Source organism: Mauremys mutica, chromosome 1 (assembly GCF_020497125.1).
Source record: "Mauremys mutica isolate MM-2020 ecotype Southern chromosome 1, ASM2049712v1, whole genome shotgun sequence".
In the NCBI taxonomy this organism is placed as follows: domain Eukaryota; kingdom Metazoa; phylum Chordata; order Testudines; family Geoemydidae; genus Mauremys; species Mauremys mutica.
Genome location: NC_059072.1, coordinates 93078874 through 93104648, shown reverse-complemented (window position 1 = coordinate 93104648; position 25775 = coordinate 93078874). Strand labels below are relative to the sequence as shown.

At 44.2% G+C, this 25775-nt stretch overlaps 1 protein-coding gene across 10 annotated transcripts in view; it reads left to right on the top strand.

Annotated features, from left to right (window-relative positions):
* The window catches only part of TNRC6B (trinucleotide repeat containing adaptor 6B), a 240152-nt gene that overhangs the window by 169591 nt on the left and 44786 nt on the right, over nucleotides 1-25775 (top strand). For all 10 annotated transcript variants that reach the window (XM_044985398.1, XM_044985465.1, XM_044985413.1 and 7 more), the window contains 6 exons: nucleotides 1086-1107; nucleotides 3103-3447; nucleotides 9162-11471; nucleotides 12772-12930; nucleotides 23316-23494; nucleotides 24504-24578. In XM_044985398.1, the coding sequence (XP_044841333.1) occupies nucleotides 1086-1107; nucleotides 3103-3447; nucleotides 9162-11471; nucleotides 12772-12930; nucleotides 23316-23494; nucleotides 24504-24578 (3090 nt within the window). The remainder of the gene's footprint in view (nucleotides 1-1085; nucleotides 1108-3102; nucleotides 3448-9161; nucleotides 11472-12771; nucleotides 12931-23315; nucleotides 23495-24503; nucleotides 24579-25775) is intronic.

Below are 25775 nucleotides of genomic sequence, written 5' to 3'. Positions count from 1 at the left end.
CATACCCCGAAGAGCATCTTTCCAAAGTGGAACGCTGCCAGCGGCAATTGAGTGGTTTGTGTTTCTTTTTTATTATTCTTTACTGTACAAAATCTGGCTAGGTTGGTGTAGACAATAAATTGCCTTTTACTTGTAGTACTTCTATTATTCTATGTTGTGACTGTACTATCCAGAATTAGGGACTGGTTCAGCAATTTCTTTTAAGAAGAGGTAACACAAAGCCTGACACATGATGATCTTGGGGTTTTCCCTTATTGTGTAGAGGAGCTCATGACTAACAAGTTCAAAACATGCCACAATACAAAGAATTCCAGAGAACATACCAGTGGCATATTCGGTTCTACTGTAGCTGGAAATCTATACTGCTAAAAGAATTTAAAAGTACAGCAAAAGCAAAAATGGGGGGTGGGAAGGGGTTGACTGGTATGATGGTTCAATTCAGGTGGTCAGTTATAGAGAGCCTGTTGTATTCACAGGATTTTGAAATCTGATGGTGCTGGAGGTATTGCAGATTCCCATTTGTGATCGTGATAATAAGGTTGAAGTTGTCTTCTCCTGGGAAAAGAAAATGGCAGGGGAGAAAGGTGACGGGAAAGACAGCAAAGAGATGGGTTGGTGCTCTTCACTAAAGTTGTCCCTGTAGGCAGCATGAGATGTCACTGTAACAGTACTCGCTTATGGGGCTGTCTATGACATTCTTTAGGTTTCTTTTCATTATGCTTTGCAGTTGGTTATGGTAAGGGTTTCTTCTAATGATATTAAAAAGCCATATTTTGAGTGAATACATATTTGTGCTTTAAAATGCTACAGTGGAAACATATCTTACAAATTATCATAAATGAAGTAACTTCTTCCTCTTATTTATGTTTATTTGGACCAAATATGTCACAGAGGTGATGATAAATAGCCCTTGGTCCTCTTGAAAACTTTCTTTACATATTTTTTTGAGCAGGGTACTTCAGCTTTTGATTTTTCCGCTGATTTTTAAACTGAGGGAGGCTGGTCTTGTAGTAATAAATGAAGGCTGCATTGTAGAGCAGCTGTTTTTTCTTGCTTTTATTAACTTCCTTGTTTTTAATTTGCAGGTCACAGATCAAAAAACCAAAGGTAAGAGATTTAATTTGTTTAAATCTATAGAGCATAGTTTTGTGCAAGCTCAGAACAGGCCTCTTTGTCCTTGACTAAAATTCTTGGATAAGCGAGTGAGACTGTCATGTCGCATGATGAGGCATTTCTGCATGAGTAATAAGCAGAAATAACTGCTGCAGTGGTCAAGAAGAGAATATATAGGAACATTTTCAGTCAGCCTTCAAAATGTTTGAAGAAAAGAAGGCCTTTTTGAATAAAATAATATTTTAGCTGTGATGATCTCTCATGAATTAGACTAACGTTGAAATCCCTAAAAAAGTTCAGCTTTTCAGAAGTGCAGCCACCAACTAACACAGAGTAGATGCATAGAATGGGAGCGAGAGAGAGAGTAGTTTTTCGTGAGGGAACACCAAAATGAGTGCAAAACATTCTACTCTGCTTGAGTTGAATTAAGAGATGTTAAAGCTTCGAGACTTGAATGTCAAATGGAGACAGAAAGATGGTAGATAAGCATCATAACTTGCTCACCAGATTTAAAATATACTTGAACCTAATTTGCATCCCAGCATTGTGAAAGTAGTGGAGGAAACTGACTAAAAAGAGGCAGCAAAGGACAAATAATAATTTGGCTTAAATTAAAAAAAAATCCTAATAATTTTTGGACAATGAAACTTGCATAGGAAAGTCAGAAAACCCATCACCAGCTGTTTACAAAGATAAAAATGGGATATAACACATTCTGTTGTTCTAGAGGAATTCCTTTTCTTGTGATATTCTACCGCTTTCCTAAAAAAAAAGTCTCAGCTTATATTTAAAAGGTGAATAACATCAGTAATGTGATGTTTGGGAGAATAGCCCCTTCTAATGCTACTGTTACTTCAGTCCACAAGAGAGACTGGAGTAGTTACAGCTCTAAAATGTGTCCTTGGTTTTGGAGTCTGAGCATGTCTTTGTGAAATGTTTTGACTTCTAGCAACCTGGTTAGGATATAACAAATTCTACCCTTCTTTCCGAACTGCTTAATGTGCGAGTTTACTTGGCTTCATTTCTAGAAACGTCGAGAATGTAGGAGTGTAGATGTACTGTTTCTGGAATCTCCCAAGTAGATGAAGATAGTTTTGTTAAGGCACAAGCTCCCCTAGGATTCCCTCATTTTCCCCCTCTTATTGCTTCACCTCTACTCCAAAGGTCCTCAGAGAGGCCCTTAAATACAAGCCCATTTTGGCTAGATCTCATTATAGAGTTTGTAAACAGCATTCCTGGGTCAGGCAGAGAGGGTTGTTCCAAAATGAAAGAAGGCATTTCCTTCCTCTAGCAGCTGTGCATACTTCCTGGCTTAGGCTATATTTTCCCTGCCCAAAATGATGTTTTTGTTTGTTTCGCGATCTCACTGTTAAAACAAATGTGGGTTAGCTATCTCGCTGTAAAATCCTCATGGAGATAAATATCAGGTATTCTTTACCTTGATGTAATGAGGTGCTGTCAGTGCTATGGCCCCCACCAGTGATTGACCTCACCTGCCTACAGTGCAGTAAAAATTACACATTCTGGTCTCCACTAGGATTTTATAGCAAGATAGCTAACAGGGATGAGCTGTCTCCTCACTGTACAAAACAAAACACCCACCTGTTTTTATTTTTTTTTTTTTTTGTAGTAACAACATAGCCTTAATGAGCAAGGTAAAAGCTTGGGACCTAAATTCAGATTTTCCATATGGCAGCACACAACAGTGCCCCTAAGTGAACCAAAGATTAAGAAATAGGAAAAAATTACAAAATTTGTAATAATCATTGACTTAAATTTAAAACTTCAATCGGTGATTTCACCCATGATGTCTAAATCACTGGTGACGACAAACAAATACGTGGCTTCTGCTTAACTTGACTATAGTTCCTTGATGAGGTTGAATTTGCACAGTATTCTGAGAGTGGTTCAATTTCAGTGTGTTCTTATATCCATTTGTTAGGTTTTGTATCTTATAAAGTTATAATTTTCCTTCCTCTTGTGTTCCAGTGCCCGAAGTGACGAAACCAAGTTCAAGCCAGCCAGTGGCCGCCAGCCCAATTGGCAGCTCTCCATCGCCACCAGTCAATGGTGGCAACAATGCCAAAAGGGTGGCAGTGCCGAACGGACAACCGCCAAGCGCCGCCCGCTACATGCCTCGGGAGGTGCCGCCGCGATTCCGTTGCCAGCAGGACCACAAAGTGTTACTGAAACGTGGGCAGCCCCCTCCTCCATCCTGTATGCTACTTGGGGGTGGGGCAGGGCTTCCTCCCTCTTCAGCACCTGGAGCAAACCCAAACAACGCACAACCAGTGACAGGAGCACTGCTGCAGAGCGACAGTGGGACTGCAACAGGTAAGGAAGGCTTAGCTGAAGAAGGATCAAGTAAAATTGTTCACAAATGTGTTATATGTATTAAAACTTCTAACTTTTAGAAAAGTTATTTTACTTTACCTTTATGTTCCCTAGCGCTGCTGATTTTTAACATTTTTAGAGTATTGATAGTTTAAAAAAAACAAACACCCAAAACATTGTCATCAGAATTGCCATACTGGAACAGAGCAATGTTCAATCTAGTCCAATAGTCTCTCCCTGCTTCTGACACCAGCCAGTACCTGATCCTTGATAGAAAGGGTATGTCCTACCCTCTTTTCAACACACAATAATGCACCTCTCTAATTGGGTGCTACTATGTAAGCTAGGATCAAATAGAAATCCCCCACCCCCAAACTTATGAGCTGAAATATAAGGTATTTATCCTAGGAATTGTAGTCTTTCCATTTTGTACAGGGCTTCTATTTTGTTGTAGTTTGTATTGCATAAAGAAATCCTCCTTCATCCAGGTTTTTGTCCTTGGGTATTGTGATATTACATGCTAAAACACATGTAAGAGCACTACGGGGTTTGGGAATACAGTGTGGTGGATCACCAACTTGGAGTAACAGTTGTTCCTTAGCTAGCTGATGGTGCAGCAGTCTCCAGGAGGCTCATTAGGATCTTTGTTGCAATCCACCTCTCTTCCTGCTGCGGGCAGTTTTTTGCCTCTGTCTTTTCTGGCTCAGCTAAGGATAGTTACAACAGCAGTGCTTAAGTTCTAGTCAGCATAAAACTAAAGACCAAATATATCAGTTCTGTAGATATTAGCTGAAGTGAATCATAGCAGGCGTGGTCCATTTCTAGTCTCGGTGAAGTAGTAGTTAGAACTCCTTCTCGTCCCAGACTGTCTGGTGACCATTCTTCTTGATTGTTCCTCCCAAGGTGGGACCTAGTTTCTTACAAATTGTGTGTTAGGAAGCTTTTTAGTTGTTTTCTGTAAAATAAATTTGATTTGCAGGGTTTAAGTAATTTGTGGGAACCGGTCTTCCTAATCTTTATTTGTTTTTCCTGTTGTGATATTAGATTCCAGAATAAAAGGTTGGTTTTTAGGATTTGCCCTTCTTTTGGGACAAGAGGACTATGACGGATTTCTGTACCCAGTATATTAAATGCTGAAGTGAGGGATGGGATATATGCCCCTACTGTTTCTGACTTCATTTTTTTTTTGTCTCAGGACCAAGTGTCTTGACTACAGTTGATGATGGAAGAAGCTCTTTTATAAGCTTCCAGGCCATATGAAGAGTCAAGCTGACTTAAGTAATTCCTTTTTTAAGGTTATGTTATTGGGGAAAAAGCAGACTCCATTTGAGAGACTTCCCTTCTTGGGTGAGTCTAAGAAGCAAACAACAGCTTCAGCTGAAGCAACAAGGGCACCTTCCTTAATATTGGGAGGTCAAGGGAAGAAGAAAAGACAGCATCATCTATCCTCCAAAGTATACCACTCTTTTAAATCCATCCAGATCTGTTCACCAGGATTGTGGAAGCAATATAGACTGAGGTCTCCATAGTTCAAGAAATGGGTCACAAGTTATTTGGTATCCCAGAACCAACCTAACCTGTCAGAGTGATGTCATGTCTTTCAAAGAAGGGGCCCTTATGGATTCTCTGAAGATGAGGAGGATAATACAAGTTTCTGTCCCACCATTGTCTTCGCAGGCAGACTAGTTATACCAGGTCCCTGTTCAAGGGTTTGATTCTTTTTTTCCAATACCCAATCTCCTTATTTTTGATGGTTTATGTAAAAAGAAAAAATAGAGCCAAGAAAATATCATAAGCTTAATGCCAGGAAGATGGATAATCTCAATCAGAAGTGACTTTACAGATCAGACTGGCAAACTACAAAGCTTTTTGGGCTAGTATGACTTTATAATGTGGAATATGCTTGTTCCATTGTTGGAACATCTTCCTGAGAATCTGAAGAAGGAGATGAAAGATGTAGTCATAGAGCGGGGCTTATAGTAGCAAAGCATTCTCTAGAAGCTGCCTGTGATGCTTCAGGCATAGATTCCTATTCATTGGCTATACAGCTATTACTATGAGAAGAACTGACTATTTGAAGTACTGTGGGCTGTCTTTGGATTTTGTACAATCAGTATAATCTGAGTCTCAAAACCCAGTATTTATTTTCCTGAAGCTACTTGGGGCTGATGGTTTCATCTATCCTCATAAGTCTATTTGCAATTTTAACACTGTTAATTATCCCTCAGGATGTCTGTCTCTTTTTGTATGGTGGACTAACTCGCACAGTATTTGCAAAAGGTATCCCTTTCAAATCACCAAAGGTCTTACTGAGGAATATTTACAAGGCAGGGGGAGACCCAAATCTGAGCCAATTGATAATCTGAAACTTTTAGAGACCAAGTGACACACACGTGCACTGATTGCTAAGAGTAATTCAGCCTTCATTCAAAATTTCTCCCCTATATTCAAAGGAAGGTAATGTGGTGATGGTGAAGGTGGACACCTATGTTATGCTCAGCAGATTGCCAAGGAAGGGTTTGGTGAAATCTTCAGTGCTGAGGAGTGGTCCATCTTTGGAAATGGGTGCATCCACCAACTCATCACGTGTGTGGCAATCCATCTTCTGGGCAAGGATAATACATTTGTGGATGAAATAAACAGAAAAAGCAAGCTTCAACAAGAATGGGCATTAAAAGATTTCATTGTCAAGTCCTCTTCTGCCGATAGATCTGTTTCCAACACTCAAAATCTTCATTTTTCCACCAGAGGAGGGCAATGGTCTTTTGTTGACAGATACCTTCTTATTTAACAACATTGTCCTGGAAGCAAATGTTATTTGTACAGTACCAGTGATCCCCAGGATAAGTAAGAAAATCACACAGGATAAAGCTTGAATTTTTTGCTGATAACCCTGACCTGGGCCAGAGATTTTTATCACATGGAGTTCCTAGATGTAGAAGTGAGGCCACCTTTTTGCCTCTTGTTGGTGATAAGTGAAGATTCAGAAAAGAAATGTTAAATACTTCACCAGTGTCCCTGCAGCTAGTAAGGTGGATCATACATCTGTTATCCTAGATCAAGTCTTCTTACAGAAATTGCTGGAGATATTACTGAAAAGTCAGAAACCTTCAACAGCAAATCCCATGCTGCTGCATGGCAGAGACTATAAATGGCAGCATAAAGAAATACACCTGTAGCAATACCTGTTAGACATTTTAGTCCTCAATGTCTCAAGAAATCAGGACTGTGTATTTTGTTTACAAAAAATAACCACCCTTATTAACACCAAGTCATCTGCTCTGGTGTTAGCAAAGATGAGAACCCTAGTGTAGACTATTCTCTAGCTCTGGCAGCTGTTTTTAGTACCACAATCTAATCTAATCAGTTGACTAGATTTGCACTGAGCAAATTCAGTAAATACAGTGCAGAAAACAGCTGCTGGAGTCAGTAAGCAGTCCATATACTGAGGCTCCAATGTTGTCACACCAGGTAGCTAAAACAATGGCAGCAACAGTGGAAGTTTTTGGTAAATAAAATTAGTAGTATAGGCAGAGCTTTAGAATATGCATCTCAGACTTTCATGTTCCAGTACAAGATGCTTTTGAAGGGATGTTTTAATGCTGTCCCACCTTTTTGGGAATACAGTGTAGTACTACCCAAGCTGATGGGTTCTTGATTTAAGCCTCTGGGAGAGTATTCTGTTGTCACTCCTTGAAGACTGTATCTTGAGGCAACATCATCAGCCAGGAGAGTTTTTGAACTCCAAGCATTAATTACTGATGTTCTTTATGCACTCTTATGTAAGGATAAAAGTGGTACAGCTTTACATTTCATTTCAAATTAATCTATAAAATAGTAATTGATTTTCATCTCAGTCAGATGAGAAACTTGCTTATCCTCTCCACATAATATTTGTTATCAGGGAAGGTCAGCTTAGAAGCGGGCCTTCAGCTATAGTCTTAGTAGGACAAAACCCTCCTGTAAATCCCCAAGACTATTTGTAGGGATTGGCATGTATGGGGAGAGTCAGTTTCCTTTCAACATTTGTCAAAATGCAGCAAAACACATACTGTGGATTAGCAGGCACTCCGGTCCTGGATGATGTTAGAACACATTCAGGTAGATGCAAGGGAAATTATTCATGTTGTAGAGCTGTTCCTGGGAGCAGAAACCATACCTTTGCATGCAGCATTATTCTCTTGAGTTGGTCTCAAGGTCTGAGAGTCAAAGAGCTTCATTTACAGATGAGCAACTCTTCTTCACTGAGGTTCTGGAGGTCAGCTGAGAGAGAGATCATCAGTTCAGCTAGTGAACTGAAAAAGCAGGGAACTTGTACTAACAGTTCTGTTTGTTTTTAATAAAAACATTAGTAACTGAATGTTCCCATTTTGTCACTTTTGATATACAGTTAAAACAAAGGTCCTGTGTGTGTGTGTGTATGTATATTAGTATTAGAAGTATGATGTTTTTAGATGGGTGTGACTTAACTTCACATGACACTAGCCAGTGCTGATGGTGTGGTAGCAGTGTATGTGCAGACCTGTTGTTCAGGATATTGACACAAATATTGTTGTGAACTACTTTCCCCACCATATTAGCTCTACTGGAGAAGTAAGATTACCAGATACCACAGTGGTACTGGGGCTCACTACAGAAGAAATGAACATAGGGAGATGGAGAATACACTCATCCTGGGAACATTTTTAGCAGTGCATCTTGAAGGCTCTGCAGTTAGAATTGGACAGAAAAATGGCAAGCACCTCCAAACAGAGAGAACATGTCCCCAATTTAATGCCCATACTTGTTCTCCTTAAGGATTAGTCTGATAATATCAATAAGGCAGTGCAAGGAGGATGGTGGAGGAGTGCTGCCAGACCACTATGGTACTATCAGTAACACATCTGTGTACATGTGATAATCATGAAGGCAGAATTGACTGTCTAATATTATAGTAGATCGGATTTATAGCTGATGTAAACCCATGCAAATTCCATGGATGTCTCTGGGCTATATTCAATGCATGTGTGTGTGTCAATGTAGTATAACCTTGCACTGGTTTGGCATTCAGTGTCTTTGCAAAATTAGTGTAATATGCACACTTAGGGGAAGAAAGGAGTATGTAGCAAGAATATCAACTTAGACTGTTTGATAAAGTGAGGGAATGGAGGGAGGACTTGTTAAATATTATATCCTTCTGTTAGGTGCTTTTTCTGAAACACTTTCCTTTCTTCCCTTCTCTGTGTAAGTTACACTTGGTTGGCAAAGCCACTGAATGCCAAGCCAGTATAAGTTGCATTATGTTACAACTTGCACTTACATTTTCAATATTATTTTGTCAGTGCTGAATTTTGACCAGTTCACCATAATTTTAGAGAGAGCCTTAAAAAAAAAATCTGAATTTGCATCAGCAGTGGCCTTTGTATTTTTTTTAAAATTACTGCTTGAAGTTGAATAACAGGGCTGTTAGCAAAAGGAACAAGTCCTCAGTGAGGTTTTAAGTGCCTACAAAATTGAATTGAGTGTGAGGATTTTTTTTTCTGGAATATTGAATGTTTTATTAAGAGTAGCTCATATGCCATTTTCCAGTGTAATATTCTGCTGTAATTGGCTGAGTTCATAAGTCTTTGAAAAACAAAGTTTATAAATTAAAACAATAATTGATGTTGTCTGGAAATGCAATCTTTAAACAACTTATAAATAGTAACCAATAGTAATGACCTTCATCTTTTTAGATTCAACAATTGGAGGTGCTGCTGCTTCAAATTATGCAAATTCCACTTGGGGTTCTGGAGCCGCCTCCAACAACGGCACCAACGCCAACCCAACTCACGTCTGGGACAAGGTGATTGTAGACGGGTCTGACATGGAAGAGTGGCCTTGTATTGCCAGCAAAGACGCTGAGTCTTCTTCCGAAAATACCACCGATAACAACAGTGCCTCGAACCCTGGCTCAGAGAAGAGCACTCTGCCAGGAAGCACCACTAGTAACAAAGGAAAAGGAAGCCAGTGTCAGTCTGGAAGTGCTGGGAAGGAATGTAATCTTGGGGCCTGGAAATCTGACCCCAAAGCTAAATCTGTTCAATCTTCCAACCCTGCTGCAGAGAGTAACAATGGACTAGGAAATTGGAGGAACTTGAGTGGGCAGGACAGACTAGGCCCTGGTTCTGGCTTCAGCAACTTTAACCCAAAAAGCAACCCATCTGCCTGGCCAGCACTGGTTCAAGAGGGCAATTCTAGGAAAGGGATTTTGGAGTCTGATAATGGTAACGCCAATGCACAGATTAGCACAGTAAGTCAGACCTCTAGGGAACAGCAGTCAAAGATGGAAAACGCGGGTGTTAACTTTGTTGTCTCTGGCAGAGAACAGGCTCAAATACATAACACTGATGGACCAAAAAATGGAAACACTAACTCCTTGAACTTAAGTTCGCCAAACCCTATGGAGAATAAGGGAATGCCCTTTGAAATGGGCTTGGGGAACCCCTCCAGAAGCACTGACGCCCCTTCACAAAGCACTGGAGAAAGAAAGACTGGGAGTGTTGGATCTTGGGGTACATCTAGGGGGCCTTCTGGAACTGACACAGCCGCTGGACAAAGCAATTCTGGAAACCATGGGAACAATGGAAAGGATAGAGAGGACTCCTGGAAAGGAGTTTCTGTTCAAAAACCTAATGGGTCAAGAAATGATTCTTGGGATAACAACAACAGGTCTATGGGTGGTGGGTCTTGGAACTTTGGCCCTCAGCACTCAAATGAAAACAAATGGGGTGAAGGGAACAAATTGACATCTGGGGTCTCTCAGGGAGAATGGAAACAGCCGTCTGGGTCTGATGAACTGAAGATTGGAGAATGGAGTGGTCCAAACCAACCAAATTCTAGCACTGGAGCATGGGACAATCAAAAGGGCCACCCCCTTCCTGAAAACCAAGGCAATTCCCAGGCTCCCTGTTGGGGAAGATCTTCCAGCTCTACAGGAAGTGAGATTGGAGGTCAAAGCACTGGAAGCAACCACAAAGCAGGAAGTAGTGACAGTCACAATTCTGGACGCCGATCATACAGGCCTACTCATCCTGATTGCCAGGCAGTCTTGCAGACTTTGCTGAGCAGGACTGATTTGGACCCCCGTGTGCTTTCAAACACTGGCTGGGGCCAAACTCAAATTAAGCAAGATACAGTTTGGGATATTGAAGAGATGCCAAGGCCCGAGGGGAAATCTGATAAAGGAACTGAGGGGTGGGAGAGCTCTGCCACACAGACAAAGAACTCAGGGGGCTGGGGAGATTCACCCAGCCAAAGCAATCAAAACAAGTCTGGATGGGGTGAGCTCTCAACCCCCACAGAGTGGAAGGACCCCAAAAACACAGGAGGGTGGAATGACTATAAGAACAACAATTCTTCTAGCTGGGGAGGAGTAAGACCAGAAGAAAAGCCTTCCTCTTGGAATGACAATTCCAACAAGGATCAAGGGTGGGGTGGACGGCAACCTAATCAAGGATGGTCTTCAGGAAAGAACGGTTGGGGAGAAGAAGTTGACCAAACAAAAAACAGTAATTGGGAAGGTGCAGGAAACAAACCAGTGTCAGGTTGGGGTGAAGGTGGGCAAAATGAGATTGGGACTTGGGGTAATGGTGCAAATGCAAATGCCGCTTCAAAGGGTGGATGGGATGATTGTAAAAGAACGCCAGCATGGAATGAGAATGGTCGACAGCCCAATTCCTGGAATAAGCAGCACCAGCAGCAGCAGGAGGCTTCTGGCTCCTGGGGTCCACCACCTCCAGGTAATGGGCGACCTCCAAATCCAAACTGGAACAGTGGGCCACAGCCAGCTGCCCCCAAGGATGAGGAACCCAGTGGCTGGGAAGAACCTTCTCCACAATCAATCAGTCGGAAAATGGATATTGATGATGGCACTTCAGCATGGGGAGACCCTAGCAGTTATAACTACAAGAATGTGAACCTGTGGGACAAGAACTCGCAAGGGGGACAGGCTCCACGAGAACAAAGCCTGCCTACTCCAATGACTAGCAAATCAACAGCATCAGGTACCATTCTCTTCAGTAGAGTATATGAAACTAAATGTCTAAACCAAGGGTTCTCAAACTGAGGGTTGTGACCCCTCGGGGCTCATGAGATTATTACGTGGGGGGTTGAGAGCTGTCAGCCTCTATCCCCAAACCCCACTTCATGTCCAGCATTTATAATAGTGTTAAATGTAAAAATATGTTTTTTAATTTGGGGGGGGGCACACTCAGAGGCTTGCTGTGTGAAAGGGGTCACCAATACAAAAGTCTGAAAACCATTGGTCTAAACAAATGTTGAACGTGCAACTTCCAAATCTATAGCTACTTTTATCCCATTAGCAAAATTTAACTCTCATTTGAGTATTTGGCTTGTGCATATGTTGATAGCTTATCAACAGTTTTGTTCAGTTCTGTTCAGAAAAGTGACTGTAAAAATGGAACCACTGAGTGTCACCATTATTATCCTGTAATGACTTCCATCAGAACATTGCTCAGTTTTACAAGTAAACAGATGTTTTCTTTAGCTGCCTAGCCTGCAAACTCCACCTAAGCTCTGAAAGGCAAGACATGTTCTTACTAATTTCTGCATCATTACCAGTAAAAGATATTCCAGGCCAAATTGTGCCCTCACTTATCTCTGTAAAACCCCGTTGTCTTCAGAGAAATTGCACATATTCAACTTAAAACATGATTGTGCTCTGCATTTAGAATTTAGTTAACAATCAAGATCATATATGAACCAGATTATAACCTGTTCTGCTCTCCCATAGCTGTTCTGTGCCATCAAGAATAAAAGTCATTTTTTATTTTTTATTTATTTATTTATTTTTGCTTCTAACGTAAGCAGCTAAGAGTTAGAATACACAGAGTAGAATGATAAGGTACCATTTTTACATAGTCACTTTTCTGACCATTACATACCTTAAAGGATATTATTTATTTTTTGATATACACTTAAATGTATCCTTGTTCTTCAGTATGTTAAACTTCCGTACAGCCTGGTACTAATAACTAATCATGGGAAAAATTATCTGAGTAAGTTAGCATCAGGGATAGGCTTCATATCTAACTTGATACCATAGTAATATTGTTTTTCATAGCATTTCTAAAGTGAAGGTCCTCTCTGAGTTCTAGGAATGAAAAGGAAGTCAGGTCCCTGCCCTGGGTGTAGTGTTTGCAACTGAGTAATCCCAGTTTACGCTTTCTAATAGCATGAGGTACACCAGAAAAGAGGAAGCAGTAGGTTTTTTGGTGATGCTGTGCTGAATGTCAGTGAACAGTTTGTAAACTGTCCATAATGAAAACTCTCTTCTTTGTGCAGTCTGGAGCAAAAGCACACCACCTGCTCCAGATAATGGTACGTCTGCCTGGGGTGAGCCAAATGAAACCAGTCCCGGGTGGGGTGAAGTAGATGATACAGGAGCATCGACAACAGGCTGGGGGAATGCACCCTCCAACGCCCCAAATACCATGAAACCTAGTGAGTATAGGCCAGTAATCAGCCATTTTTATAATGATGCTATAGATTTTAGTATCTGACTTTTGTATGTGGTTCACCTGCATATGTAGTGCATCCCCTCCCAGTGAGGACCAGAAGGGACACTAAATGGTTTCGAAGGTGCTGATGGTGGTGTTTGAGTAAAAGTGCTTACAAATGACTAAAAACTACTAAAAGCAAGACGGAATCTTAGTTTACAGTATTAGGTATATGAACAGCTTTGATCTTATTATTGATATGACATTTGGGCTTCTCAACAAGGTGAATTAGTTGCTTTTTCTTTCTCAACAGAACCTTTTCCCCATGCCCTACACCCAAATACTTCATAGTAGGGAACTAGTTTCCAAGATAAATCCCCTTCTCCTGTAATATCAGAATTATGAACTTGCAGTTTATCCTTAGTCAAAAACTCTATATTGTAGATCATGGCTATATAGGCAGAAGTTTGTATACTGCAGCAACAAGTCTTTTGGTTGTCATTCTAGTTTTATGGCTAATAAAAGCTATATTTTAAGGCTGAGAAGGCTGCTTTATTTTAATTCCCTGTTCTCACTTGTTTGTAACTTTCTGGGAATTATTTTTGGGGCTCAGTCTTCACATGCCTGGTCTTAACCCAAAGATTGATTGATTATTTATTTATTTATGTATTTATTGAAAACTAGAGCAAAATAGGTACAGACTTGTTATACAATCATGAAAAGGTTTTTTCATCTTTTAAAATAATTGGTCAAACCTTTTTTGTCCTCAATCCAAATGACTAGACTTTTCAGCTGTTTACTTAGAAATATGTCCATTATTCACCAGTGAATGAGGTACTGCTGAACTTCTGAAAAACATGATTTTGGTAATTTTGACATTAGAATGACTGTTATATGATTGCACATATCTAGGATGTTGTGGAAATTCTTTCTGCCTGCACATGCAGTGTATTTTTAAGGGGGAAAGTGTGAGAGTGTTTGGCGGGGGGGGGGATTAAAAGCAAAAAAGTGAATACTGCATTGCAAAATTCTTCTCAGAGTGAGTAACTCTTATTTGATGGGCGACTAAGGGGTGTTTGTGTACACACTTTTTTCATGCTTGTATAACAAGCCATATATACAGTAACTCCTCGTAACGTTGTAGTTATGTTCCTGAAAAATGCTACTTTATTGGCTTAATATCGTTTCGTTTAATTTCCCCATAAGAATTAATGTAAATTGGGGGGCAGGGGGTGTTAGGTTCCAGGGAAACAATTTTTGCCAGACAAAAGACACACACACGCGTGCGCGCACACACACACACAGTATAAGTTTTAAACAATTTAATACTGTACACAGCAATGATGATTGTGAAGCTTGGTTGAGGTGGTGGAGGAAGAGGGTGGGATATTTCCCAGGGAATGCCTTGCTGCTAAATGATGAACTAGCACTCGGCTGAGCCCTCAAGGGTTAACACATTGTTCTTCTTCGACTGGTTGTTCATGTCCATTCCAAGCAGGTGTGTGCGTGCCGCGTGCACGCCAGCCGGAAGATTTTCCCTTAGCAGCGTCCGTAGGGTCGACCTGGGCGCCCCTTGGAGTGGCGCCTCCATGGCGCCCTATATAGGGGCCCGCCGACCCTCCACCCCCTCAGTTCCTTTTTACTGCGGGTGACGACTAGGTGGAACTTTGCTCGCTCTCGCAGCAAGCCTAGCAGTGTCTCTGTTCATGTATATAGTTCTCTTTTTTTCTCATAGTTTTAGAGTTAGCATTAGTTGTAAGTTAGTAGTAGTTGGGGGGTCCCCCTCCCAACATAACCCTTGCCCCTTCCTGGGGCATGCCTGGGTCCCCAGGGTTTAAACACTGTGTGGACTGCGGGAAGTTTATGCCGAAGAGTGACCCACACTCTTCCTGCTTGAGGTGCCTCGGAGAGAGCTACCAAAGAGACCGGTGCCGCATCTGCAAGGGGTTCCATCCCAGGACTCTCAAAGACAGAGAGCAAAGACTTAGAGTGCTTCTGATGAAGGCGGCCTTAGGGCACACTCAGACCCCGAGCCTGTTGACCGAGCGCCCAATGCCTCATCCTCGGTGCGCAGTGCTCCGGCACCGTTAGCTAGAGAGGAGGCCCAATCTAAGAATTCTAAGTCCCGGCACCGGAGAGAATCGGGACATAGGAAATCGGCCTCTATGGGGCACCAATCACCCTTTCCGGTGCCTGCGAAAAAGAAGAGGCCGGTGATGGGGCCGATCACCCCACCAGGACCCTAAAAGGCCGGTGGCATCCACAAGTGTGGTGGGATAAGCCGCACCTCAGGCGCCACCTCCCAAAGTTCCATCGACTCCTGCCCCTGTGGAGGTACAGTCGAGTCCAGACCGGTCAAGGTCCCCAGACTTCCGCAAGGATGCACCTCCCATCGATGCTGGAGGCATTTGAGGTGGCCTCAGACTTGTTAAGTCTCCCGGTACAAGCCTCCGTGCGTCGGAGGGAAGAGCCGCCAGGGACTGCCCGACCCCCCGATCCAATCGAGGGGCAAGCCGGCTATAATGACGCCTCAGTCCCCGCCCCGCGCTGCTCCACTGCAGAAAGAACAACCACCCCGTTCCCCGGACTTGCGGTACCGCTCGCCGGCGACAGTGGGTACTGCCCCTCCTTGGTCTTTGTACTCGGAAACCTCGAAGTCTGAGGTGGAATCGTACCGCTCCAATAGATCAAGGAGCAGGAGATCGGCTTCACAAAGAAGTCAGTGACCTTACCCGGCGCCTTGGCAACAGCAATGGCAACCGCCCTCCCAGTGGCCGTTCTGGACCCCCTGGGCTTACCATCAGGCCCAGGGTCAGGTGCATGGCCCAGGCTCCAGGTCTGCGTCGGTCTCCTCAACGTCAGTGGCTCTGGCACAAATGCCTCCGCCGGCGGCTCCGCTATCTGAGAGGAGCGTGTCTCCTTCTCAACAGGATCTGGCACAGCCCCGTCAGACACCGGCACTGATGGGGGCCATGTCCTCGATGCCACAGGCACCGCTCAGCACGCCTCATCGTTCAGCGTCAACCCTGCTACTGGTCGCGGTGCTGCCTCCTACATCCGCACTGGCCACGCAACCCGAGTACTGTGTGCCATAACACCCGACAGGAGCTGAGGGTAGCGTGGAAGGTCCCCTGCAAGTGATTTCTTCCTTTTCCTCGCCGGACGAAGTGGTCACAGGGACTTCTGCAGCACCGGCTCTGGAGGACAACCGGGTTCTCCAACAACTGCTCAGACAAGCTGCCCAAAGCCTGGCTATTCAGGCTGAGGAGGTAGAGGTGGATGTGGACCCTGTCGCCCTACTGCTGATTAAAACAATAGCTGACACGTCCCGCACCCTATGGCAGACCCCAGTCTCTCTGGCCCCTACGGCCAAAAAGACAGAGAGGCACTACTTCATGCCTTCCAAGGGCCATGAGCACCTGTATGCTCACCCTCCTCCGGACTCTCTGGTTGTAGATGCGGCCAACCAAAGGGAACGTCAGGGGTTTTGAGGGTCGAGGCCAAGAAGCTAGACCTCTTTGGTAGGAAGGTCTACTCAATGGGAGGACTGCAGGCTATAGTTAGCCGGTATGGCCATAACACGTGCTCAGCTTTGTCCAAGTTCGCTGAACTCCTTCCCCAGGAATTGTGATCAGAATTCTCCGCTCTGGTGGAGGAGGGGAAGCTGATTTCTCATGCCTCCCGCCAAGCAGCCTTGGATGCTGCGGATGCAGCCTCCCACACGCTGGCCACCAGACTGGTGATGCAGCAGGGGCCTGGCTTCAGGTCTCTGGCCTTCCGCATGAGGTCCAGCAGACCATATAAGACCTTCCCTTTTAAGGGCCCACACTGTTTTCCGAGAAAACGGACAAAAGGCTCCATAGCCTAAAGGATTCAAGGGCCATGTTGCGCTCGCTTGGCCTGCACATTCTGGCCACCCAGCACAGGCAATTCAGGCTGCAGCCAGCTCAGCAGCCATACCAGCCCCAAAACCGCCTGGAGGCCCCGTGCAGGCAGAGTAAAAGTAGCAGGAGGAGGCAACACTCGTCCTCCGGACAGTCTTCTGGTCAGCCGCGGTCTCCGTCAGGGCCTAGACCCCAAATTTGATGGTGCGGTCGAGGACGACCTACCAGTCAGGACCTTGGATCCTACCAACCTTATCTTTTCGTCCCATCTGTCCCCTTTCTACCGTGCCTGGTCCCGAATCACATCAGACAATTGGGTGCTCCATATGGTAGAGAGGGGATATTCTGTCCAGTTTTCCTCCTTCCTGCCCCACCAGCTTCCCCCCCCCCTTCCCCCGGTCCTTCTTCAGGGAGCCCTCTCACAAGCAACTTCTAATCAGGAAGTGAAGTCCCTCCTCGCAGTAGGGGCCATGGAGGAAGTTCCCCAGGAACTCAGGAGCAGGGGGTTCTACTCCCGGTATTTCCTAATACCAAAGGCGAAAGGGGGCCTCAGACCCATTCTGGACTTGAGGCGTCTGAACAAATTTGTGAAGAAACTCAAGTTTCACATGGTCTCCCTGTCCTCTGTCATTCCCTCCATGGATCCAGGAGACTGGTACACCGCCCTCAACTTGAAGGATGCGTATTTCCATATCACGATTGTGATGGGTTGAATCACAGAAACCCCCTTGGGAGCTGCCATCTGATGTGCCAAGACTACCTCTGCTCCTGCCTTCCCTGCCAGCTCGGTACCCCAGCACCCTGTCTTGCTGAGCCAGACATTCCCGTCTGCTCCAACATAGACCCAGGGTCTGAATTAATTGCCCCAAAGCTGCAGGTTTATCTGAAAGCAGCTAACAGAAGTGTTCCTGTCTTTAACACTCAGATGCCCAACTCCCAGTGGGGGTCTAAACCCAAATATATCCGTTTTACCCTGTATAAAGCTTATGCTGGGTAAACTCATAAATTGTTCGCCCTCTGTAACACTGATAGAGAGATATGCACAGCTGTTTGCCCCCCTCACTCCCGGTATTAATACATACTCTGAGTTAATAAGTAAAAAGTTATTTTATTCAATACAGAAAGTAGGATTTAAGTGGTTCCAAGTAGTAACCGACAGAACAAAGTAAGTCACCAAGCAAAATAAAATAAAATGTGCAAATCTATGTCTAATCAAACTGAATAAAGATAATCTCACCCTCAGAAATGCTTCAGTAAGTTTTTTCCTTAGACTGGACACCTTCCAGGCCTGGGCACAATTCTTTCCCCGGTACAGCTCTTGTTCTAGCTCAGGTGGTAGCTAGGGGATTCCTCATGATGGCTCTTCTCCTGTCTTTGTTCTGTTCCACCCCTTTATATATCTTTTGCATACAGTGGGAATCATAGAATATCAGGGTTGGAAGGGACCTCAGGAGATCATCTAGTCCAACCTCCTGCTCAAAGCAGGACAAATCCCCAGACAGTTTTTTGTTTTTTGTTTTTTTAACCCCTGTTCCCTAAAAGGCCCCCTCAAGAATCCTTTGTCCCTCTCTGGGATTCCATCCCCTCCTTCTCAATGAAAAGACATCAGGTTAAAGATGGATTCTAGTTCAGGTGACATGTTCACATGTCACTGCAAGACTTCATTGCCCACTTGCCAGCACAAACGTATACAGGAAGACTTACAGGTAAAACACACCCATCTGCAGACAGTTGTTCTGGTTAATGGGAGTCATCAAGATTCCAAACCACCATTAATGGCCTACACTTTGCCTAATTACAATAGGCCCTCAGTTATATTTCATATTTCTAGTCCCAGACACAAGAGTGGTATATTTATACAAATAGGATGATCACAGTCAGTAGCTTTGTAATGATACCTTACAAGGGACCTTTTGCATGAAGCATATTCCAGTTACAGTATATTCACTCATTAGCATATTTTTATAAAACCATATAGACGGCAGCATCATAGCGATAATACCTCAACACAGACGATACCTCACATTCGTGGTGGGCGGCACCCATCTCCAATTCACAGTCCTGCCGTTCGGACTGTCAACGGCCCCAAGAGTTTTCACAAAGAGCACGGTGATGGTAGCAGCTTTCCTGCGCACCAAATCCAGGTGTTCCCATAACTGGACGATTGGCTCATCAAGGGCCATTCCAAAGATCAGGTGGAGGCTCAGGTGGCCTTTACCAGACAGACCTTCCTTGAGCTTGGCCTCCTGATAAATGAGGCCAAATCTACCTTGTCTCCCATCCAGAGAATGGAGTTCATAGGGGCAGTCCTGGACTCGATGCAAGCCAGAGTGTACCTCCCAGAGTCCAGGTTTCTGTCTATGTCCAACATCATCCTTGGTCTCCGGTGCTTCCCGACCATTACGGCAAGGAATTGCCTCAAGTTACTGGGGCATATGGCCGCGTGCACCTACGTGGTGAATCACACCAGGCTCAGGCTGCGCCCTCTTCAGTCCTGGCTAGCGACCATGTACCGACCAGCCAGGGACGCACTTGACTCTGTGGTGACGCTTCCCCAAGCGGTGCTGGACTCCCTCCAGTGGTGCCTCGACCCGTGACAGATCTGCGCGAGAGTACCATTCACCAGCCCTCAACCATCCCTATCCCTGGTAACAGACGTGTTGGATCTGAGATGGGGGGTGCATCTGGGGAATCTCAGGACTCCTCTGGTCCCCGGAGAACCTCTCCTTGCACATCAGCGTCACGGAGCTGCGGACAGTGCACCTCACCTGCCAGACTTTCAGTCCCACTTGACAGGCAGGTATGTAGCAGTTCTCATGGGCAATACCTCGGCGATGTTCTATATCAACAAACGGGGGTGCACGCTCCTCTCCCCTTTGCTGGGAAGCCCTCGCGTTATGGGACTTTTGTGTACAGAATTCAATCCACCTGATGGCATCCTACCTCCTGGGGGTGCAAAACGGTCTGGCGGACACCCTCAGCCGCTCGTTCAACGGTCACGAGTGGTCCCTTCGCCGGGATGTGGTATGTTCAATCTTCCGTCTCTGGGGCTATCCCCAGATAGACCCGTTCGCCTCGCAGGACAACAGGAAGTGCCCGCGGTTCTGCTCCCTCATGGGGTGCAGCCCAGGATCGCTCACGGATGCCTTCCTCCTCTTGTGGTAAGGGGGCTTCCTCTACGCTTTCCCTCCGATTCCGATGGTCCATAGGGTGGTACTCAAGATTCGCAGAGATCATGCTTCAGACATACTGATAGCACCAGCGTGGCCGCGCCAGCACTGGTTCACATCGCTACTGCAGATGTCCGTACAGGTGCCCTGCACATTGTCCTTCCTCCCGGACCTGATCACACAGGATCAAGGCCGCCTTCAGCACCCAAACCTGGAGTCACTCCACCTCACAGCCTGGCTGCTCCATGGCTGAACCCGGTGGAAATGCAGTGCTCACAACAGGTTAGGCAAGTCCTCCTTGGTAGCAGGAAGCCCTCCATCAGGGCCACATACAGGGTCAAGTGGAAACGTTTCTCCATCTGGGCAGAACAGCAAGGTCAAGCTCTGTTGCTCGCCCCGATTCCTCTCATATTAGACTACCTACTCCATCTGAAACAGCAGGGACTTTCCTCTCCTCAGTCCTGTCTCGTCACAACGTATCTCCAACTGCATCACGGCCTGCATCCGTGAATGCTACAATCAGGCTTAGGTGCCTGCCCCACCGATCACAGCCCACTCCCCAAGGGCACAGGCCTCTTCCGTGGCATTCCCAGATCAAGTCCCGACACAGGAAATATGCAGAGCTGCCACATGGTCTTCAATCCATTCTTTCACGTCACATTACGCCATCATGCATCAGACTAGAGACGATATAGCCTTCGGCCATGCAGTGCTCCAATCTGCAGTGAACTCCAACCCCACTGCCTAAATTCAGGCTTGTGAGTCACCTGCTTGGAATGGACATGAACAACCACTCAAAGAAGAAAAAATGGTTACTCACCTTCTCGTAACTGTTGTTCTTCGAGATGCATTGTTCATGTCCATTCCAATATCCACCCTCCTGCCCTGCTGTCAGTGCCGGCAAGAAGGAACTGAGGTGGTGCAGGGTAGGCAGGCCCCTATATAGGGCTCCATGGTTGCGCCACTCCAGGGGGCACCCAGGCCAACCCTACAAACGCTGCTAAGGGAAAATCTTCAGGCTGGCGTGCACGCGGCACGCACGCACCTGCTTGGAATGGACATGAACAACACATCTCGAAGAACAACAGTTATGAGAAGGTGAGTAACTTTTTTTTTTTTTGTTAATGTAGCCTCACACTCTACAAGGCAGCAGGAGTGGAGGGAGGGGAGACAGCATGGCAGAGAGAGACAGAAACAGCCGTTTGTGAGAGAGACACATTGCCCCTTAAGTATGCTGATCCCACTCTAAGTACGCTGCCTTTTTAAGTAGATAAGCAAGCTGAGACAGCGTCTGCTGCCAGCAAGCTCCCTATGTCCTGAGCGCTGTCTTGTCTCCCACTGCTCTGTGGAGATGGGGGACAAGAGCGGCGGGAGGGGGACATCTTGACATTAGCACCCCTCTTCCCTCACCCCCACACAGCAAGCAGGAGGCTCCCGGGAGCAGCTCCAAGGCAGAGGGCAGGAGCAGCACATGGCAGTGGGGGGAGGGACAGCTGAACTGCCCTGCAATTGATAGCCTGCTGGGAAGCTGCCACACAGAAAACTCAGGGGAGGGGGTGGGGCAGCCAATCCACTCTGGTTTGAAGCCCCCACCAGCTAGCTCCAACGAGCTGCTCTTTCTGCAAGAAGTAGACAAAGCAGGCGGCTGCCAAACAACCTTATAAGGGATCATTGCGCAATTTTAAATGAGCATGTTCTCTAATTGATCAGCAATGAAACAACATTAACCGGGATGACTTTAAGTGAGGAGTTACTATATTTAATGCACACACAAACACACGTATGCACACAAACACATGAAGAAAATCAGCACCATGATTAAAGATGTTGGGAAGTAGATTTTGTGCCTGGGCTGGTACATCGTCTGGGTACTTTTGTAAGGCATCATTTAGACTGTGAATTCAGATACACAGATCAAGACATTTAAAAGGAAAAGTTCCCACAACAGTGATGTCTCACCTGAATAGTTTACTGTTTATGTTAAGTTACTTGTTATTTTTTATTCCCATGTATAAAGTTAATTATTGTACACATTTTCAGTATGGCAGTTATTCTTGCTATGGGAGCACTACCTTTTGAGTTTCCTGATTGGTGTATTCAAATTTTCAAGCACAATGTACATTAACTCCCTTATTCCTGATTCCCCCTTCCCAAGACAATTCAAGGCTTAAGCAGGAGAAAGATGATGGAAAACCAATTTTGGGAAGATAGGTGGAGCAGCAAGGCAAGGGAGGAGCAGCATGATGAATGGAGTAGTAGTGGGAAGGAAGTGTTGGCTGCGCAGGAGAAGCTGCAGTTATACTGTTGGGTAGGCGAGCTGGCATAGGAGGGAGTAGGAGGTAGGAAGAGAGCCCAGCTGGGGAAGGAACACTCCTCCTCTAGTTTTGTAAGCTTAAATGGTTGTAGCATTCGAGTAGCAATGCAACCCTTTGTTTAAATGGCAACACCAACATGTCACTAGAGTGAACCAAGACATTAACATCTTGTTTCCGCGTTTTGTTACTTTGGTGTGCATATGTTGAAACATGAGCAATACTTAAGGTACCTCTCCCAGATTATTATTCTCACTTCTTAATCTGAACAGAAACTGATCCTGCATTTCTACGAGTTCATAAGGTGAATGCCAGTAGTTTTATATCAGATCCTAGTAAAAATACAATGTGAAGATGCATGTTGTATTTCTGTGGCAAGCTTTCCACATCTCAGATTTCTGACCAGTGTCTGAGAATTAAATCTGAGTTTTTCAGAGCAGAGTTTTATTGTCAACCATACTTAAAGGTCAACATACTAACAGTTTGATAGAGAAATGTGGTGATGGTTTTAATATTCATGGTTTTTTTTTTCTAATAGAGTGTTGAGGATTTTGAAGGGAAAAAATTTGCACTAAAAAACAGATTTTGATATAGGTTAACCAGATGAACTAAATTCCTCAATTGCATTAATTTAAGAGAGCCTCTGGAATCCTTTCCTCTACATTGAAAATTATGAGCTCCTTTTAGGAGGTCAGTTTCTTTACTGCGAGAAGGGAAGTTTCCTCTGTAAATTTGAAGTCAAAGGCATTTGACATGTTTGAAGCTAAAGTGATTTTAAAATACAGAACACTTGAAAAATATAGTACACTACTCAGCACTAATAAATCTTTTAGGTGTTGTGCTTTGTGCAATTTTCTGCATTAGAATAAAATGAAGACAAGTTTTGGGCTTTTTTAGATTGATAACAGCAGTTGTGTACTAAGCATCCCACTGATCTTGCCATAGGATGTCATAAAATCTGTCTGTTTAAGAGTTGTATTGGCTCACTTTTGAATGTTTTATTTTAATTTTTTTCCCTTAAAGGTTCCAAATCTATGCAAGATGGCTGGACAGAGAGTGATGGGCCAGTAACAGGAACACGTCATTCAAGCTGGGAAGAGGAGGAGGAAGGAGGAGTCTGGAACACAGCGAGCTCTCAAGGAAGCAGTTCCTCCCACAACTCAACAAGCTGGGGGCAAGGAGGAAAGAAACCACAAATTAAGGTAAGAAACCTCATGCTTGAATGATTTGTAACTGCCATATACTCTGAAAGCAGATATAACTAATGTGTTATGCACTTCTCTTTTATAAACAATAACTATTGTAGTGGAGAATTCATCTGTAGAGGTGGCTGCATTGCAGTGGTGGGTGAAGTGACACTCTTGTTTTTATGAAATATGGATATTATGACTTGTAACTCCAACAGAGATTGCCAGAAATATTTTGGCATGTGGACTGCAGAGCCATTACAGAATGAGACTGAGCAAAAAGTGTCCAAGGGTTATCACTCTCTTTGGGTGACACAGCACTCTGCACTAGGCTGCTGCTGCCTCTCCTTACACAGCCTGTTGAAGTTCTGTTCCCATTCTCACTTCTGGTAGTAACACACTGTTATTTCTATTTGATTTTGGGCTCCCGCCTTTGTTCTTATTAACTTGTGGCAGCAAACAGAAGTAAATGACTCTACACTTGGCTGCAAAACTGTGTATTAACTGCTCTGCAGCGGATAGAGCATGTGAGACTTCCTATTGTAGTGTGGAGTACTGTGTTAAAATTAATAAGACTACCTATAGCCAGGGGCTGTGCTTTGGCAGCTCCTGGGCTAAGATAAGGTGCAAAACAAAACAGTTGTATTGTGGTGTTGTATGGGTTTGTCAGTTCCTGCTTTGGACAAATTGATTTCCTTTCATTTCAATCAGTCTTTTTTTTATTCCTTGTTTTTTTTTAAAGACACTTCATTATTTATCCTAACTACAAAAGCAATTGTCTATAAACTTTCCTTTTTTTTTTTTTAGCGTTATACTGCCAATTTCTGCTTTCAGTTTTGTTTTTGGTCATTCACAAATCACAACAGGACCAAATCGAAAGCCAATTGAATTCAGCACAGTGCTGATTGAGAGGAAGCTGCTGAAAGGAAGCAAAACACAGCAGAGACCTCTACATAAAAGGAAGTGTGAAAATGGAGGAAAGATAAGGAAACTATTTAATTACCTGTCTGCTCTTGTTTTTTAGTGTTCATTAAAAGGAGGAAATAGTGATTCATGGATGAACCCTTTATCCAAACAGTTTTCAAACATGGGATTGCTAGTAAGTGGCTTTTTAAAAATGTCATCATCTAATTGAGAAGCACTAACAATTCTAAATTCAGATATTCACCAGCCAGTAAAAAGAACAGGAGTACTTGTGGCACCTTAGAGACTAACAAATTTATTTGAGCATAAGCTTTCGTGGGCTACAGCCCACTTCATCGGATGCATGCAGTGGAAAATACAGTAGGAAGATATACAGAACATGAAACAATGGGTGTTACCATACACACTCTAATGAGAGTAATCAGTTAAGGTGAGCTATTACCAGCAGAGGAGAGAGAAACTTTTTGTAGTGGTAATCAAAATGGTCCATTTGCAGCAGTTAAAAGGTAATAAAAAGGTAATAATTGGAGATATACCAATCTCCTAGAGCTGGAAGGGACCTTGAAAAGTCATCAAGTCCAGCCCCCTGCCTTCACTAGCAGGACCAATTTTTACCCCAGATTTGTAAGTGGCCCCCTCAAGGATTGAACTCACAACCCTGGGTTTAGCAGACCAATACTCAAAGCACTGAGCTATCCCTCCCCCCAAGAACCTGTGAGGAACAGGAGGTTTGGGGGGGGGGGGGGATAAACTGATCACTCTCATTAGAGTGTGTATGGTAACACCCATTGTTTCATGTTCTCTGTGTGTATATATATCTTCCTACTGTATTTTCCACTGCATGCATCCGATGAAGTGGGCTGTAGCCCACGAAAGCTTATGCTCAAATAAATTTTAGTCTCTCAGGTGCCACAAATACTCCTGTTCTTTTTGCGGATACAGACTAACACGGCTGCTACTCTGTCACCAGCCAGTTTTTATTAACTAATTGCATTTATCATTCCCATTCTCTTATTCCAATACTGATAGTTGGTGACTATTTCAAACTCCACTTACTAGTCAGAATATTTCTTTCTGGAAACAAAAATACTTTTAAAATCTGAGTGGATTTCATGGCTGCCACTGTTGTGGGTTACAATTCATTGGCAAACAATGGATGGTCTTGTGCTTAAGGTGCTGGACTAGAACTCTGGACATATGGGCTTAATTCCTGGCTCTGCCGCAGACTTGTGTGAATTTGGGCAAGACAATATCACTGTACCTCAGTTCCCTGTCTGTAAAAAGGGGATATTTTCTTTATCCCACCCTTTGTCTTGTCTACTTAAATTGTAAGCTTTTTGGAACAGGGACTTTTATGTGTAGTACAGCACCT